The sequence below is a fragment of the Diadema antillarum genome, unplaced genomic scaffold (assembly GCF_040938485.1).
Source record: "Diadema antillarum isolate AM-2024a unplaced genomic scaffold, OU_Dant_1.0 seq00002464_RagTag, whole genome shotgun sequence".
Classification (NCBI taxonomy): domain Eukaryota; kingdom Metazoa; phylum Echinodermata; class Echinoidea; order Diadematoida; family Diadematidae; genus Diadema; species Diadema antillarum.
The window spans coordinates 24346-44337 of record NW_027273071.1 but is presented as its reverse complement, the minus strand read 5'-3'; the positions used below and the strand labels follow the sequence as shown (position 1 = coordinate 44337).

The 19992-nt window shown below is 39.5% G+C and overlaps 1 protein-coding gene across 1 annotated transcript in view; it reads left to right on the top strand.

Annotated features, from left to right (window-relative positions):
* The first annotated feature begins 591 nt into the window (after positions 1 to 591).
* LOC139714844 (xanthine dehydrogenase/oxidase-like) overlaps positions 592 to 19992 on the top strand; it is a 34975-nt gene continuing 15574 nt past the window's right edge. Inside the window, exons 1-13 of the mRNA XM_071626492.1 lie at positions 592 to 716; positions 1038 to 1096; positions 2037 to 2094; positions 6765 to 6861; positions 8957 to 9065; positions 9921 to 10109; positions 10526 to 10597; positions 11389 to 11454; positions 12182 to 12323; positions 13044 to 13214; positions 13681 to 13757; positions 14433 to 14529; positions 16171 to 16274. Of these exons, the coding sequence (XP_071482593.1) occupies positions 1052 to 1096; positions 2037 to 2094; positions 6765 to 6861; positions 8957 to 9065; positions 9921 to 10109; positions 10526 to 10597; positions 11389 to 11454; positions 12182 to 12323; positions 13044 to 13214; positions 13681 to 13757; positions 14433 to 14529; positions 16171 to 16274 (1227 nt within the window). The 5' untranslated portion in view covers positions 592 to 716; positions 1038 to 1051. The remainder of the gene's footprint in view (positions 717 to 1037; positions 1097 to 2036; positions 2095 to 6764; positions 6862 to 8956; positions 9066 to 9920; positions 10110 to 10525; positions 10598 to 11388; positions 11455 to 12181; positions 12324 to 13043; positions 13215 to 13680; positions 13758 to 14432; positions 14530 to 16170; positions 16275 to 19992) is intronic.

The window sequence follows — 19992 nt, the reverse complement described above, 5'->3', positions numbered from 1 at the left end:
TTTCTCCCGCCCTGGCTCAATGTCTCCCGTTGGAAAGTATTTCTTACTTATTGCTATCGTATGTTGCAAGAATAAGCCTTAGATATCACCAGAGAGCATCTGTAACCCTAGTAGGAACTTCGCACTTCGCACACATAAACTTGGAGTCTCCCGTTTGCTAGGGGTTTCAGGCGGGAGAATCTCCCGATCAGAAGGTGCTTTGGGTTGGAGTCTCTGCATACGTAGATTGAATCCTGCATGTTTCACACGAGTTGCTGAAACACACCGATCTCTAATTTGGTGCCTTTCACGTGAGTATTAATTCTCTAACAAGGAGAATGGACGACATACATCGTTCGATTTGATTATGTCGTTCAGTAGATAGATTTTAATCTCACGCTTCGCAACGTGCATGGAAAGTGCGTTGGATGCGTTATGTACACAGGCGATGCAGACGACCTGATCGTGTACGAGTGGTAGCAGATACACAAGATGCGGGCTGGAGGTGGTGGTAGGGTAATCCCCGCTGCCGACGCACACACGTTTGAATTACTGTGCGCAGTACTGCCAGACAAGTTATATCGTAAACAAGCTAATCGGAAATCCCCACCCCTTCTGCGATGGAACTTCAAATTGTTTTGTTCGTTTGTTCATTTTTCCATCTGGGAAGATGGCTGGATAGCCCATATTTAGCTACTTTAAGTTGGTCTTCCATGGGCTGCAGTTGCAGCAATCAGGTCAGGGAATTCCAAGTTCTTTCCGCTCGCTTGCCCTGCCTGCCCTGCATGGCTGCCTATGCAAATCCCCTCTTCTAAATACATTTGTACTTAGATATTTATATGCTCGTGGACCACAAGTGATTTTCATTGCTTATTTTACAATTACATTATTTGGTCATCACGATCAACAACAAAAAAGTACAACGAAGGTATGTGTGGTTTAATTATGCTATTCCTATCAATTGCTCTATGAGATGCAAGTTAAAGTTGAATCCGAATACATTGTGTTGTTTTGACTAAATATATTGCTTTATTCTGTTTATTAAATTCTTACACTAGTGGGACTGATCAAGATGGCAAGATCTGGCACACTGGTTTTCTTTTGCAATGGAGTAAGGGTGAGTGAAAATTGCTGCACCAAATGTAATTTATCTCTTGCTGTGTTAATATATCAGACTTCTCTGTATTAGTCCAGTCAAAATATGGAATGACCCAAAACTAATTGCAACAGAAACCATTCTACTTGCATTTAACCTGGAAGAGCTCTCAAAACAACATATTAAAAGTTCCCTTAAATTTGAGTGGTGGATCAATGCCTAATTTGCATAAATTCAGAATGGCCCCCATAAAACCTATTTATGCTTATATCTTCGGACATAAGAACCCATAGAAAGTCAGTTCTTGTGCCTAAACCTATGTTTTTTAAGTCAAGGAGTACAATTATGACATCAGTAATAACTTAAAAGTATTTCTTTGTACATAATTTGCATAAATTTGCATATAAATGCATTCAGAATGGCCGCCATAATGGCCTTTTAATATTTCCGTGCATAAAACCTGTAGAAAGAAAATTTTGGCATCTATATTTATGTTTTTCATGTCAATTAACACAATCATGATGTCAGTTTTAACTCAAAAAGCATTCCTACATACACGATTTGCATATATATGCATATGATTTATATGCAAAATGGCTGCCAAATGGCTTGTACATGCCCCTATCTCTGATTATTTCATCCGTAAACGAAGTGGTTCCCTTCATGTCTCTTATCTTAACTGCCAGGAATAATTGCTGCAGTACCTACATTCAATAGTAAGTCAATGAAAATCTGCATAAATATACATATAAATGTAATTATCAAAGTCACTAGTATGAATACATTTCTACTTTTAGAATATACATACATGCAGCCTGCACAATGTTGATTTTGATATGTATACTGACAGTCAAACACTGATATAATGAAAATGCGTACAGATTTTTGTTTAAATGTCCAAAATAGTGAATTTAGTCACTCTAACTTGAAATATACTTGCTTTTATTTTTATGTTGTGCAGGTTGAAGAAAAGGATGTTGACCCAGACATGACACTGCTGGATTATCTCAGGTCAAAATGTATCCTTTGATAGATCTACTGAATTTGTCCTTGTAGAGATATGTTCACATACAGTGTTGTATCTTACCTGTCTTAGAAATATGTTCTGAATGTCTTCTATAGGTCTCCAATTTGAAAAAAAGTGTGTCCTTCGGATCACTTTGAATTGTTGAAGACTATAGCTTCATGTATATTTGGGCAGGTGTTTTTGAGAAATGCCTGTTGTAGCAAAATAATCCCGTCTTCAATAGGTTAAAGAATATTCACTACTAAAGAGATCTGCACATAACATGGTATTTTTCCTTTTCTTTGTATCTTGCTGCCGGTCCATCTGTCATGTTTTTTCCCATGGGTACAATTCGAAATTAATATTTGCACCTTAATCTTCATTGATTCCCACAAATGTGGGAGTATTTTCTAAATAAAATAATACAATACAATACATTTATAAGGCGCTTAATACCGATGTTTCTAAGCGCACAGTTTACCGGAAATATTAATATCTATACCAGAATAATACAAAAATACCAAAATACAAGTACACACATACCAAAAAGAGAGAAAAAAAAAAATAGATACAGTGTATAATTACGATAAATAATGAAAATCAAAATCAGTGTGCACCTCCATTGACCGACCCACAACTGGACTATTCCAAAGAACTATCTACTAAAAAGATAAGTCTTAAGCAAAATCTTAAACTGATTAACGGAAGTGGCTTGATGTATATAGGCGGGTAGAGAATTCCAGAGAGAAGGGGCAATTGTAGAAAAAGCATGATCACCGTATTTTGTGGAAGTACGTGGTCCAGGAGTCAATTGCATTGTAGAGGATGAACGGAGGGATCTTGAGGAAGTAATGGAACGTAAAGAAACAAGATCTGTGAGATACCTGGGGGCTTGCCCATTCAGAATTTTGTACGTAAGCAAAAGAACTTTAAAAGATATGCGGTGATGTATGGGAAGCCAGTGGAGAGAACGGAGGATTGGAGTTATGGGCTCGGATTTCCTGGAGAGGGAGACAAGTCTTGCGGCAGAATTTTGTACCCGTTGAAGTGGGAATATATGTGTCTGAGGGAGGTTAGAAAATATGGAATTGCAATAATCTAGATGACAAGAAACGAATGCATGAATTAATTTGGCAGTTGTAGTCGGTCAAGTAGTTTCCTCATCTTCCCAATTTTGAACAATCCAAAAGATGCTGCCTTACAAATGTGCTTAATGTGTTGTTGAAGGGTAAGATTTTTGTCAATGATCAAACCAAGATCGCGTACCCATTCACTACACTTGGTAGAAACATTATCAGAAACTAAATCTGGGAATGGATTGGTGTTTCTATGTTTGGAATATATATGGATCATCTCTGATTTTTGTTCATTAAGGCAAAGCTTATTGTTTGAGGACCAGATTTTGATGTCCTCAAGACAGTTCTGAAGTTTTTGAGCTGCTTCAGCCGTCTCATTTGGTTTGAGTGTAACATAAATCTGTGTGTCGTCAGCATACACCAAATGCTGAACGCCTTGGTGGGATTCAATGACTTTGGACAATGGACTGGTATATAGAAGAAAAAGGAGTGGCCCAACCACAGAACCTTGCGGAACCCCGCAGGTCAAGGGGAATGGTGAAGACAGCGTGTCATTGATGATGACTCGTTGAGTACGGCTGTGAAGATATGAACGGATCCAGTCAAGAACAGTTCCGGATATCAGGAAGTCTTTTTCAAGGCGGCGAAGTAACACACTGTGGTCAATAGTGTCAAAAGCAGCTGTGTAGTCCAGAAGTATTAACGCTGCCTCATTTCCCTTGTCTACGGCCAGTAGAAGATCATTGAAAAGTTTAACCAAGGCAGTTTCTGTCGAATGATGATTTCGATATGCGGATTGAAAAATAGGAAACATGCCAGATCTTTCAAGGTAATCTTTGAGTTGTGATGACACAATCCTCTCCAAGACCTTACCCAAAAATGGAAGATTAGCGATGGGTCTATAATTGTTGAGTTCATTTGGGTCAAGTGAAGACTTCTTCAGGAGAGGGAGGAGTAGAGATGACTTAAATGGTTCTGGGACGAGACCAGTGGACAGAGAGAGGTTGAACAACTTGGTAATGACAGGAAGAATATCATCCAGCGTGTCCTTCAACAACCAGGTAGGTATTGGGTCCAATTTACAGTACTTCGGTGGTAGTGATGCGATTTAAGTTCCTTAACTTCCAGATCAGATACAGGACAGAATTCTGAAAGTTGAAACTGAGATGGACCAATCAAAGCTGCAGTTGATGACACTGGAACAGAGTCGGGGAAGGCAGATATAACGTTGGCTACCTTCTCAGCAAAAAACTTTGCAAATTTGTTTGCAAGTTCAGAGTCCGACGAGCGTTCAGGAAGAATCAGTGAGTGATTTGATGAGGAGAGTGAATTCACAAGACTGAAGAGTCTCTTGGTGTCAGCATCAGCGATGAGATTCTTAAGGTAAGTTGACTTAGCCTTGAAGATGCATTCGTAGTATGATTCACACTCGTAACGATACTGTTCCCGATCAAAACTAAGTCCTGATTTGATCATTCGACGTTCTGCCCGGCGTCGTCTCCTCTTTGCCTCTCGAATCTCGTCATTGAACCATGGTGCTTGAGGTCTGATCGTTACAGTTCGCACCTGGAGAGGAGCGTACCTATCTAGCAGAGAACGGAGACAGGTGTTGTAATGATCAGCAACTTCAGAAGGACAAGTCAGATCAAGAGAAGAACTGACTAACAAGTCAATGTCACTACGTAGAGAGTCCATGTCGATGTTGCGAAATTTTCTGTAGCTCACTTGTTTCTTGGGATTCTGCGGCCTTGTGAGGTTTGCTGAGGCAACAATTGCAGAATGATCTGAAAGTAGCGAAGATAACATGCTGACACGGCGGATGATGTCGGAATCTGAGTCTCTAGTGAAGAGTAGGTCCAGAGTATGACCGGCGCGATGAGTGGCACCTTGGACATGCTGCTTGAACCCCAGAGAATCAACTCGATCCATGAAAAACTTTGCAAAATTATCATTGGGATCATCTACATGCACATTAAAATCACCTAAGAGTAGAGGTAAGTAATCACTAACACTTGCGCCTTCAAGAGGAGTGAGGAACTCTTCCAAGAAGGTCCGACTTGAGAAACTGTTACTTGTAGAAGGAGGAGGACGATAGATACAATATAACCTAACTGCAGAGGATGAAGTAAGGTTAAGTGTTTGATCAAGCAGCTCAAATGAAGAAAAAGTGTGGTTTGTATTAACAGTGCACCGTACTGTCGATCTATAAAGTACAAAAATGCCACCACCTCTAGAGGATACACGGGGTTGATGAGTAAAATCATAATTTGGCAAAGATGATCTAAGGTCTGCCAAAGTGTAAGCATCTCTAGTGCTATCCCCAGAGAGCCATGATTCAGTTATGACCACGACATCAAGCTTATTGTCTACAACTAAATCAGTAACTGCATGAATCTTATTGGTCAAGGACCGTACATTCCACAGGCCAAGTTGGAGGCCCGTTGGAGGCACAGTGGTAGATACCGGGGTTTGCGACCTTGGGGTCCTACGCCTACGTCCGCGGTGAGTTGGACGCTGACAGCCGATACCAAGCTCGCCAATCCTATTCCACACAGGCTGAGGCAGCAGCTGGTAAGGCTGGCTGTTCAACTGATATAGGGTATTGACATTATAGCAAATACGATTTGAAGAAACATCAGTATGTGTACAATGAAACGTAGGGTCGTGGACAAGATCAGAACGATGAGCACTGGGTTGTTGTGGGCCTGGATTAGGTTCAATATCACCAGAAGTTAAAGAACATAGATGAAAACAAGCTGTTGTGTTGCTGTAGTACAGTACTGGCTTACCGGTACCGGTACTACAAAACTTCAACCTGCTATTAGTAGCGGGCTGTGAGTTTAGCCACCATTCCTTACATACAAGAGACAGGTCAACATCACTGTCAACACTTAGAACGGATGTAACAAGTGTAATGCAAATGAGCACTTTCACATAAAGTCTAGTACCGGTACCCAGCATTGTCATGATATGCCATGTCAGGCATGCACAAAAGAAGCAGGAATGCCAAGCTGACAATTCAGCTGGAATACAAAGAACACACAGTCAATGGAGTGATGGAGAGTGCAACAGGATTGACAACAGAGCCACTCATGTATGCACTACATGTACAAAATGTATTGGCAGTGCAGAGCAAATCATATAAAACCAATGACAAAATTATCTGTCAAAATACACAACAATTAGACCAAAGTAATACTTACAAATTGTCTACAATATTCCTTGACCAATAAGGTATCAATCATCAAAAATAGATGACAAAATACAAACAAAATCATTACCTAAAAAGAGAAACTTCAGAGCCTAAATGGGAGAGGCTACCACTCTATGGAGGCGCACACCAAAAAAAAAAAAAAAAAAAAAAAAAAAAAAAATGTCATGTTTGGGAAGCAGTCTGCTCATATATGGTTGAGACAATTAAGAAACACCCTCTTCATGATTGTAGGCAAAATCTGATGGTCAACCTGGCCCAGTGTATGAGCAATTAAAACTTCTGAGTCATGCAGTGACCTAGACCAGTCAGTTGGTGCATGGTATGGCATGGGGGTGCTAGTCTGTGTTCAAGCCTTGACAGCTATTTCCTCTGTGGGATGATGTAATCCACCAGTGCGTCTCACTGGGACCAAAGCAGGATGCAATCAAGGGGGATGTGGATCCTGCACGGTGATGGTGTCTTCCGCTCACCCCACAACAAAGGAGATCAGGTAACAGACTGGGGCCAGTTGATCAATCTAATGCAGTTTCTCATCTCCAAAATGGGCATTAAGCCCCTAATGTCATCATTGAAACTTGCTTTCACGTTGCTGTAATTTTACACTAAGGTTGGGGTATAAATGACTTGCCCTGTGAGCAGGGAAGTGTAGTTTGTTTGAAGTTATATGAAATTCTCTTAATTTATTTTTTAAGATCGCCTATCAGATATCTTCTTTGACAATTTGTTGCAGAGAGGAAAGAAAATCATAGAAGGCTAAAAAGTAATAAAATATTAACCACTCATGAAATATAAGCCAGTCCATAGACCCACTTTGCACATGAGCAGGAAAGGGTCATTTTGTACAATCAGGCAATTAACTCTTTGGCCCAAATTCACGAAGGTGGTTTAAACTTAGACCATGGTACAAATTTAGACCATGGTCTAAAATAAGCGTTAAATAGGCGTACCAATACATGCGCGCATCAATGCACATTTTTTTACTGGATGCCTTTTAGCGTACACAATCTGTCAATCATATCTACGCAGAAGAAATATACATAAACCATGGTTTAAATTTAGACCACCTTCGTGAATTCGGGCCTTAATGTGCCATGGTGGAAAGCCCCTGTTTGCCACATTATTCTGAGACACCAACGTTGTCATGCTTTGAGAAAGCATTCTGTTTTTCAAATCTATGTTACTTTTATAGATTTCTGTTAAGCTGGACTATAGTGAGTAAAGTACAGAGAAAATGCCAAGCTTTGCTTTCAGGTATTAATTGTATGAATAATCTATGATCTGTTTTCTTTCAAATGACTATAGTAGCTAAATTACTGTAAAGGCATGACTTTTGCACATAAAGTAGTGACAGAAACTTAGGATTTTACAGGCAAATTCATTGCAAAACACTTCTTGTTAGTCATTCACAACATAAAATGCAAGCTATATGTGAAAGGAACGAAAGCGCGAGAAATGCTTTAGTTGTACTGCGGCATTTGGCGATTTATCGATCGGTTTGGGCGGGTTTGTGCGTTTGAGCAGAATATGCGAAGTTGGCACGCCGTCGACTGAGTCGGACTTGCAAACGTGGCACATAAAGAGTTAAGGCTCAAGGGAGCTATTGCAATCATTTATTGTCGGGTTTCTGTGTTGCATAAACTTGTAACATTTTCAGCATTCTTGAAAACACTGTAATTGTTTTTCACCAAACTTGGCAGGTAGCATCCCTAGGATGATAGCAATTTAATTTGTTCACGTTTGTACCATGCCCCTCCTTGAGGCTCCCAGGTGGAGCTCAAAGCCCCCTATAAAGGAAGCTTTTAAAAAAAACTTCTTCTCTTGAACCAGAAATGATAAACTAAGTTAGTGCTATGAGTAAGTATAGTGGTGACTGTGGATAGTTTTAAGTTTGATCATGGCAAGGTCAGGGCCCCAAGCATAGACCAAGTATTAAAAAAAAAAGATGGATGTCATTGTCAGGAAGATTCACAAACACATTTCCCTTCCTTTCAGGATTGTGAAGCTTTGTGACTGACCTGCTAGAATACTCAGTGCATGCAGAGTTCTGGGATCTTGCATACTAGCAATTTTGCTTGGCAAATTTGTTCTCTTTTCCATTCATTGTTGACTGAACTTTGGCTGAACCTCACAGAATGGCCCCATATTTTGACAATGACAGATCTTACGTTCATTCAATGGTTCAACTTGGTGAAGTCCCAACTTTCCAGAGTAGTCATCAATGCTCGCATTCTACGTTTCCTTCTTTGTTGAGAAAGAGAGGGAAACTTTAAAAGTATAGAGGTATTCATAAATCAGCCTGCATTTGCAAGGAAGAACATGTCCTGGTTTTAATCGCACATTTCAAGTGAGAAACATTAATATTCATATGTTCATGAAATATATGATTATTTTGAAATATCATACAAACCCATCAGAATAATCATTATTTTCACAGGGTTTTTACCCCCAGCCCCAGGGCCCCCAGCCTGATAATGCGTTTGGACCCCCCCCCCCCCACCACCACCACCACCGCCATTTAAAAGTGTTCTGCAGCCCCTGCCCAGGACTTAAAATTCAGTTTGCCATGGTGTCCTTCAATTTTTCAGCCACATAGCAGTGACGGCGTGCCTCTACCCACTTTGCCTGATCCATGGCAAGGCAGTCACGACAATAGAGGGTCTGGGCAGTGTCAGGACTGGACTGCATGCTGTACAGGTGAGACAGCCTCTCAAGCTTCTGATTGTTTCCTAACTTCCCCGAGGATATATCCAGAAGTCTTTGATCTCTGAAGTCATAACTGCCAACTCAGTTATTCATGAACAAAACAAAAATGGAGCAGGGAGTAGGATTCTAACAACAGTAGCATCCAAAGAACAGAATGATTATCTTCCATTCAATAAATTGATCGGTAGAGCTTAATGTTCAACTCCTGTAAGAAATCTTAGAAGATATAAATTTCCATGAGTCGATTTTGTTTTTACTCACTTAATGTCCATGATGTCACAGTGAGGTTTTCAAATAAGAGATTGTAGTTTTATAATTTCATCAGCCACTTAATAGTGAACCTCTATGATTATACATTGTCACATCTGAAATATAGATCTTATATTGACTTTAAATTTCCTAATATGGCACATCTCAAGTTTGTGTACATTGTATGCATTTATCGATAGCATTCATTAAAAAAAAAATGTCTCAACAAATGATGAAACTCTGTGCCAATGTGAAATGTTAGGATATTTGACCCATGACTAGAAACTGTATAGCACTTAGTTCTGACACAGCTCAGGCAGTCAAGCTAAGGCAGTCATTTCAGCGTGCATTTTAAAAAAAAAATGTGGTAAACAAAATGTAGTTTTCATATGTACCTAGTCTATTTGTTGGTCTCATAAGCTCTCAATTCAGTTTTGAATTCCTTCATAGATGATGAATGAGAGAGTATGCAGTTGTTGATTTGGACTGAGTAAAAGTTGTATATGTACAAATGACGATTCATTCCAGCATGTTACATAAAATTACAAAGTTATCGTTATGATCCTCTAACAGTCTCATCCTTTACAACCATTGCAGGAATGCCTCGCCAAGAGCCGGACCAATCTCTTTCATTTCTCCAGTCCAGGCATCGCGATGTCCATGTACGCCCTCCTGCGAAATAATCCCAGACCAACCATGGAGGATGTTGTGACATCCGTCGAAGGCAACCTCTGCCGATGCTCCAGCTACAGGCCCATCCTGGACAGCTTCAGGACATTTTGTGGGGTGGGCAAAATATTGTTACATTTAAAGCATAGAATGTGCCTGTGATTTTCTTCCAGGGAGTCTTAAATGTTAGAAATAAACTTTCTGTGCCTATGTATGAGAAATGTAGAGTATGTTCATCCAAAGGATAAAAAAAGAAGATACGAAGGGTTTGTTTGCAAAAACCGATAAGTCCATTTTTGAAGATTTTGAAGTACGATCTCTGTCAAAAAGTACAAAATGATACCTTTTAAATGATATATTGGTCACTACATATAAAGGTATATTTTTGAAGTTATGGTCAAAAGAAGCAAAATTTTTCTTATTATTCTCTTTATTTTTCTTGACCTTTAATCGCAAATATCTCCATTTGGCAAATATGGACTTATCGGTTTTTGCAAACAAACTCTTCATATTTTGCATTTATGTTCTAACAGGAAAACTGTGAGTGTGCAAGACAGGAAAAGGAAAAGGATAGGGAACCTGAGCAGCCTGTCTCAGCAAACAAAGTAAGCAAAAGAATTTGTGGTACAAAAGGAAAAAGAAGCTTGGTATAGTGTTCCTATCTAGTTTTCTATTTACCTGTCAGTCTGTCAGTTTGTTATTCTAGCTGTTTATCTTTTTCTTTGTATGTCTCGAACCCGGACACAGTGAATTACACATTCTTAATTGATTTATTTTGTTTGGATATCTATTTGTAAGAATTTATTTGGTACTGCATATAAGTAAATGAATAAATAAATTTATGTATGAAATATACCTTTATTTTTCAACTATCCATCTACTTTCCTATCTAGCCATACATTGTATACATTGTATTACTTCTTAACTTATGAGGCAGCTACCGTTCAAAGTTTGCGAATGTTTCTTGAGGGAGGAGGATGCTTTGCTATCATGTGATGATTGTCGGAGATGTCAAAACTGTATCAAAGTATAAACAAACAAACAAACAAACAAAACAAATAAAAAACAAACACATTGTTTGATTCAAATGGCATGACACCAGGCTCATATCAAATCAAGTTTTCAACCCACAGAAGGTGCATATATACTCTATGTTTATATCTTCTGTAGATAACACACAATATGTGCAGGAGTGATCACTTGATAAAAATTGAATTAAATGTATACTGATCTCTAGTATGCAAAATATGATGATGCTTACATTATGTAATGAAGTGGGCAAGGAAATATAATGTTACAATGTATCAAATTGAATTTGAATATCAGCTATTTAATATGATTATTGTCACTTAGAGAGTAAACCTTTTTTTTTAAATAATCATGCTAGATTTCAGAGACCGTGCATCAAAGTGATACATCATATGATCCGACTCAGGAGCCTATATTTCCACCAGAATTGTTGGTAAACAGCTTTGTATCTTTTATATTTATACAGCCCATTTTTTTTTTGCCAAGAGGGATCTTAAAACATTGTCCTCTCTGTCCTGCTTTTATTTTTTTTTGCTCGTAGTAGTGTCGAGATAATCAATTTTAAGTACCTTGGTATCATATGACATGGACTGAAAACACAAGAAGCATATTAATATGGCAAAAAACATTAATGAATTTTCTTTTAAATTTAGACATTTAAGAATGCCTTAGTCTCACGCCACAAAACTTACAGATAGTAAATTTCATATATATCAGATGCCATGGAGACGGCCAATATACTTGCCTTACATTATCTATGTATGTTGCCACATGAGATAGAATCATCAGAAGGTAGTACAATACAATTGTATAGTTGAGTCTCTAACAAAACTTTTTTTGTGTGAGTTGAATATCTATCTATATGCAACAAATATGAAGGGAACCTGTGAATGTGAATATCATCTGAACTATGATTTAAGTAACAGGATTTTGGTGTTGACATAAATCTGTGATTTTATCAATTGCGATCTAAGCCACTCCTATAATGTGTACCTGTCAATTCCCCAACAAATTAATACTGATAATCCACTGCCTATATACATGGATGAGAGACACCACCCATGAATATTGGTGATGTCATTGTTATAATATCCTCGTAGTATCTCTTTTTACCATAGTACTTTCTGTAGGCATTCATTTGATCTCGTTCTCAATTGTAGACCAACAGCGCAGAGTTAACCAAATCTGTGACTTTTGAGAGGGGCGGAGTCAGGTGGATGATCCTAGCCTCCCTGGAGGAACTCTTGGATCTAAAGAAACAGCATCCAGATGCTCCCATGATAGTTGGGAATACCATTATGGGTGAGGGGGCTTTTACTGCTTTTGTTTTTTAATGTCATCGTGCAGCCTAACAGCCCTTACTTTTAAGACATTGCTGATATCAGTGATTGTTCAGTGAGGTGATCCAATGCATGTACCTAATTTAATCTACTTAATTTGCTAAGGAAGACTTTTATTTCATTTTTTTTAATGAGCACCAACTGGTGATGAATTAGTATGTAGTTTAAAATTCAGTGAAACCCACTTGTTCTTGGTCAGTTTTGCATTTAAATGTGTAATTGTTTATCAGACTGTGTCCACTAATTTCAGCCACATAAAATTCACTAGTGCGGCCATCACAGGACGGTATGAAGAGTTTGAGCGCACAAACAGATAAACGTTTTTTCAAAGTTTTTTTTTAAAGTAAGGTCATCATCAAATACAAAAATGTTAAATCTTTTCAATATTGCTGCGTGCATTACATAGTGAAGCATTTGTGATGATATTATTGGAATTATCATGTACTCTAATTATTTTTTTTTTGTTTTTCATCACAATTAATCTCAAACACTTCTAATTAGATAAAACATAGATATATCAATTTTGCATTCAACCTCTTCATATGTTGATTGAAACTCTTTCAAATCTTGCAGTTAATTCAATTCACTTATTGGAATAGCACATTTTTATGCACATTTGAAATTGTTTAAATATGGTATAATGCTAGATGAATTCTTTGGGAATGGCTGTTGAAACTTACAGGCAACTCAAAGAGAGCTAAATGTGTGACCTTCCCACTTGTCATATCCCCTGGTCCTGCCATTGTGGAGTTGACCCGGGTCGAGACCTCTGACCTTGGGGTCACCATTGGAGGGTCGACCACCATGACCCAGCTGGAGAATGGTCTCAAGAAGCTGGTCAAAGACCTGCCTGGTAAGCCATTCTTGTTTGGAGATGCCATTTTTTTTTTTAATGCAAGTGACATTCAAGTATACTTATAATGTTGATTTGTTCACTTTTAACTATTGTGTTATCTTAGACTGTGCATGGTTGTATCTTTCTGTTCTGGATTGTCTTTAACTGTAGGCTTATTCTTTTAGAAATGGACAGCCCTTTCACTCATCCTGATGGCATTGCTTTAGGAGGACCATTCCATTTTTAAGTGGTGTGTGATTGCCCATATTGGTCAAACCAACAATAAAAACTGTATCATTTCATATTTCAGTCAGTTTTATTGTTGTTGTTGTTGTTGTTAGGAAGTTGACCCTATGCTGTATTGTCAGGCCCTGTCTGTATCAAGTATTAAAGGATTCTTTTCAAGTATTTTGTGCTCCCCAAGCCACGTTTCTTCAGTCAGGCTTTCATGCTTGACACATTTATCCTCTCTCGACAACCGCAGAGCATCAAACAAGAACTCTTCAAGCCATCATCACCTTGGTACAGCAGTATGCGAGTCCCCAGATTAGAAATGTTGCAGTGAGTATGCGGAGAAACTCGATAATTAGCATACAGTTTTCAACTCAGGATATAATATCAATGCAAACTTGGCCCCAACCATTTTGCTAAAATTATCCCTTCTAGTGGGTAATATGCTTATATTGAACACTCTCACCAGGCATCAGTTGTTATAATTTCACTTCATGAAGTGTAAACTTCAGAAACATAAGTTGCGTGTTTTTTACTTTAGTTGTTTAGATTATAACAATTAGTAGAGCTCCAAGCATTTCCGAGCATTCTTGTACATCCCTTTTCATCAAAGTAGATTTTTATTGATCTTAGCATCTATACCTTTTACCACCAACCATTGCACATGTGTGTCAGATTGCTGTCATAAATCTGTCATTGCAAATTAACAAAGCCGGGGAACCTTCAGTGTATTGTCATACACAGGCATTTAACAAGAATGAATGTCAAAATTAAAGTATTTAGAGAGTATGACAGGTTAAGTTTCATTTCAACAATCACTGCTCTTCAACGTTAATTCTTAAAGAATTGTGTTAGTACTGACAAACATAGGTGCCATATTATACTCTAGTTGTAAGACACAGTGACTTTTCTGTATTGTGTCATAGACTTAAAAAAAATAGAAGAATATGAACACTTTTTTTTTTCTGCAAGAGAAGAATATCCTTTCTCTCTTTTACATTTCAGAGTCTGGGAGGCACTATCTGGAGTTTCTCAAAGCGTGGAGATCTGGTACCAGTCCTCATGGTGTGTGGTGCCACAGCAACACTTGTGGAAGTGGATGGTAAGTACAGATATCTATCTGTGGAGTATGTATCACTCAGGCAAGCATAGGTATGCCCAAAGCATGGCAGACCAATGAAAGCAAATACCATTTATTTCAGTACATATGAAATGGAAAAAATCAACAACAACAACAAACCAAAAAAAAAAAAAAAAACTCACAGCTTAAGTCTCATCTCAAAGGCCTGAATTCACAAAGGTAGTTTAAACTCAGACCTTGGTCTGAAATAAGCGTGAAATAGGCGTACCTTTGACATATTGATGTGCATTTACTACTGGGCGTCTGTTGGCGTATGCAATCTGTCAATCGTATTTACGCAGAAGAAATTTGCATAATCCATGGTTTAAACCATGGTTTCAGTTGTACCACCTTTGCGAATTCAGGCCAAAGTGTCTCTTCTCCATATGCCTCACCTTGTGCAAACTGTGCCGTTCATGTATGATTAAAAGAATATAAGATATATATATATATATAAGAGATATGAGAAGGGGAGGAGAAATCGGTGCGTAGCTTTGACATCGTTATTCCTCTTACTGTTCCTCATTTATATATATGTATATATATATATATATATATATATATATATATATATATATATATATATATATATGCTGAGAAATAGCAAAACAGTACATAGGGTACATGTACATAATGATGAGTATACATAACTGGTCAACAATCAGAGCAAGAAAACCATTTTCTAAACTAAGTGCATTGTCATTCATCAAAGTAATTAGCATTTTCAGTATTGGTTGTTTTCCTGTGTGTAGCACTTTTAGTTTTTGCTACCTCCATATATACAAATTCTAGCAATGAAATATTCCATAAAAATGATACCTTATATATTCCATGGAAAAACTTTTAAGGCATGTTCACTTCTGTTATCCTTACAAAGGCCATTAGGGGATTGAACTTGGAAATTTATGCTAACTAGTAAAGGTACTTTTAAAAGATGTCCAGTCATGTTCGTATTCGTGTATGATGTGTTATTACCCCCACCAAGGAAGTTATGTTTGTGTTGTTAGTTCGTCTCTTTGTTTGCAAAATAACTCAAAAAATTTGTGTATGGATTTGGATAAAACTTTTAGGAAAAGTTGATCACATAAGGAGCACATGTTAAAAATTTTGGTAGGGATTTGTCATTTTTATGAATTTTTGAAGGATAGGGTCAAGGAACTTGGGAATTCAGGCTGCGTGTATTTGAGGTTTGCACACATGCTCTCAAGCGTGTGCTCTGCTTGGGGCGAGGCCCCGCATAGTTTGAAGCTGATGATGTAAACAAAAGGCTTCATTATTGGGAATTGTGCGATTTTTAGCATGAGTATATGGGTGGGAATGAGCTGCTTGGAGGAGGTCTGTTCTCCAAGAGTGCTTTTTTAAACTATAACTCTAATTATATGATTTTTATTATAACTCTGTGTTGTTCATGTGATCTGTTCTTCACCATAAACTGAATCAATGGTAAAGTGAGTATTATTTCTCAGTTAAACCTACCCAAGAATAAGTTGTGTCACTATCAATATCAATACTCATCCTGGAAAGGACTTTGGATATGGTTAAGATGGTGCAAATCACTGGGGATTGGGTCTTTGCCTGGAAATCATTAAAAACACCTATTTTTCTGTCATTTTTTCTCTTCAGGAGAGAGGAAAGTGCCTCTTGATGAGACATACAGGACAAAGACGGGAACCATCATGAAACCCTGTGAGATAGCTAAGGATGTCTTTATACCATTCACCAAACAGGTGAGATGAGATTCATATGTTCTTCACTGGTTTATCTTGAGAAGAGTACGATTTTCATATAAACAGGCCATTTGAATTTGTGTGTTTGTCACAGTGTGTTACACGTGAACTAGCTTATTGGTCTAGATGAGGCAGTTTGATCACCCGAAATGAAATATAAAAAGAGATAAAGTACCGTTGAAATTGTGTGTGCGTTTATCAGAGTGTAATCAAGTCTTCAAATCATACATCCGGTCGTACAATATAATAGTCTTCTGAGCTCAGAGCTTAAACATATCTCACAGATTAAATGACTGTTATCCCATATATCAAATACTAACAACCTTCTAAGTCCTGGACTAACAACTCTCAAAATTCATCTTTCAACTTATAAACTAAGTAACCAAGTACCATGACACTTCTCACAATATTGACATAAATATGAGACGGCGTGGGCATGTGGCCTGCCACAACAATTCATATCCCTGACCATAATGTCGGTCAGCATTCAGAGTTCAGTTTAATACATTTGTGGTTCCGGTTTATCATTAATACTGGGGAATGTTGTCATACTGACTTTGCTTCGCGAATCGGCGTTCTCCATATGCGACGACAGCCTTGCGTCCTTGGAGACGGCGAACGCGAAGCGCTTGGAGAATGTGCCGGGGCGACAACGACGTCCTTCGCCCGGTCGACCGCGGTTCAGCGAAGGCGACGGATCCAGCCCCGTGTAACCGGCGTTATTGTGGAGGGGGTGTGTCTCGGACTCGGCGAGGGAAATCCGGGCAACGGGTCAGGCAGCGGCTGAACGGGAGACACCTGTGGAGTCTCGACCCGGTGATTGCATGAGCTTTGTGGACGAAGCTCCACTATACCCTTAACAGCCGTCTGGAAAAATATTACAAACAACATTTCACGGGACAACTGTCTTCCAATAATTATCCACTTCTATAATCCCTTTACCTTGTTGCCGTCATCAACTCACAAACATAATGAGGGCATTACATATACACTCAAACAGCCTATTTTAGCCATTTATATAAGAAATACAGAAATATCACAAGGGCCTCTCAAATATACCCTAATCTCAAAATATACAGCAGACAATTAAATCTACAGCATCATCATCATTACAATTTACTACGCGGGGACATGATTCCGCATAATTATTATAACGCAGACACACTATACTTCAGACTTCAGTTATCAAAATTGCTCTTTTACCTGACAATTATCTTCAGTCCTCCTCATATCATACTCGAATACAAACAAAAAACCCTATATCAACTTTCTTAAATTAAATCAACTGTATTCATATCACAAATACAATCCACAGAAGGGGGCTTCTAAACTCTCCTGGTATCAGTGTTCGACAGTAATTACAGAATACGGCTTACCGCCAGAAATATAACTATACAATAACAATTACTATCTGAGCAAACTCAGCCATTATCCATACTACAGAATTATAAATAAAACAAACTGAAACTTACAGTTGGGCCTTGGACACCCCAGTTGTGGCATCACTGCTAGACAAGGCTCTGCAGCGTCTGGTCTGTCTGGTGGCAAGACAGGGTGTGGCAGCTTCACTTCTTGTGAGCCTGCCTATACATACGCTGGCTGCTGCAAACTTAACTATGCCGGGAAACAATAGCTGTCAAACACCTGCATGTGGGATGCCTCCAACCCAACTAAATTCATATGCTAATCCACTTCCTCCCAGACTGGAGGGTATTTAAATTAGATTTAAATCAACTCCTTACACTACCCCCCATTTCAAGAAAATGTATCACATTTTGCCAAACCGAACAGAAGAGCTATTTTCACTCACTATGAGTGAATCATTTTTTTTTCACTATCTTACCAAACCCGACATAGAAATTATTTTCACTCATTATGCTTTTCTCCCCCTATAACCTGGCAAATGAAAAATAAAGTGACGCTTTTTTGTCATAAGGCTGACATGTATTCTTCATGCCTAATGAAAAAAAGGGGTTATAATTACGATTTCGTCCTGGGAAGATACTTATTCCCTTAAATTAAACTATAAAGCTATCTATCACACTAGGTGATATACCTTAGCCAAAATGTAACCATTAGATGCATTCAAAACAGAGAATGGGGCAATAAGGAGAGAAATTCAGCTTCTGCTTAAGAAGTCGGCTCCAACATTGTCGGAGCCACGAATGGCTTCGATGCGGAAGCGGAATGGTTGGAGGGCGAGAGCCCATCTCATCACTCTGCTATTGATACATTTGGTACGGTTGAGATAGAGGAGCGGTTGGTGGTCGGTTTCAAGGGTGAATTCAGTGCCTTCAAGGTACATTTGGAACTTGTGAATTCCCCACACCAACGCCAAGCCTTCTCGCTCGATCGTGGAATAGGCTTGTTCTCGAGCCAAGAGTTTACGACTCGCATAGGCGACTGGATGTTTCTCTCCATCGTGCTCTTGGAGGAGAACAGCTCCGAGCCCAGTTGATGAGGCGTCTGTCCTAACGATGAATCTTCGGTGGACATCGGGTAGACAGAGAATGGGGCTCTCTACAAGACTACCCTTCAATTGCATGAAGGCCTCCTCTTCACGCTCAGTCCACTGTACTTGCCTTGGCTCTCGGCTCCTCGTCTTGTCAGTCAGTGGTGCTGCGATCGACGCAAAATTTGGGATGAAGCGTCTGTAGTAACTAGCCAGACCTATGAAAGCTCGCAGCTGTTTCTTGGTTTCTGGCCTAGTCGCGTTCTGGATTTTCTCCACTTTGTCTAGCATGGGCTGGACTTTTCCGTGTTGCACGAGGTGCCCCAAGAACTCTACTTGTTTGCACCCAAGTTGACATTTGCTGGGGCGAGCAGTCAGTCCTGCTGCTCTCAGTCGTCGAAGCAACTCGCGTAGTGTATCGAGGTGCTCCTCCCATGTCCGTGTGTGTATGAGGATGTCATCCAAGTAGTTGGTCACGTGCTTCATGCCTGCCAGCAATTTCCGCATCACTCGGCTGAACGTGGCCGGTGCGTTGACTAGCCCAAAAGGCATTACGCGGAAATGGTACAGCCCACTTGCTGTCTGAAATGCTGTCTTCTCCTTTGCGTCGTCTGAGAGAGGGATCTGCCAGTATCCCTTACTCAAATCCACTTTGGAGAAGTAGTGTGATCCTGACAGTCCGGCGAATATTTCTTCTGCATTGGGGAGAGGTTCGGCGTCGAAGACAGTGACGCGATTCAGCCGTCGAAAATCGATGCAGAAGCGATTGCTGCCGTCAGATTTCTTCACGATCACAATCGGAGAAGAGTATGGGGAGTTAGACTTTTCTATGACTCCCAGCTCGACCATCTTCTCAACTTCCTCTTCAATCACGCCGCGGAGGGCATGAGGAACAGGATATGGTTTCTGTCTGACCGGGTCATCTGATGTCAGCCGGATTGAGTGGCTGCCTAGGTGTGTCTTACCCGGGAGGTCAGTCATGACATCCCTATACGCACCCATCAACCTCTTTATCTGGCCTTGCTGCTTAGCCTCCACGTCTGGTCCGAACTTTACGTCCTCTACAGTCTCGTTTGCCTCTAGGACTGGGACTTGTACGGTCATGGGGCTGGGGGTTGGATGTCCGACTACCTCCTCGTCGTCGGCGTCGTCGTCGTCATCCTGGTCGACGATCGTGGCCTGAGCGACGACTTCCAACATCCCTGCAGCATACACATCAGAACCTTCATTCACATGATTAGAGGTTATCTTACTCATGTCTACTCT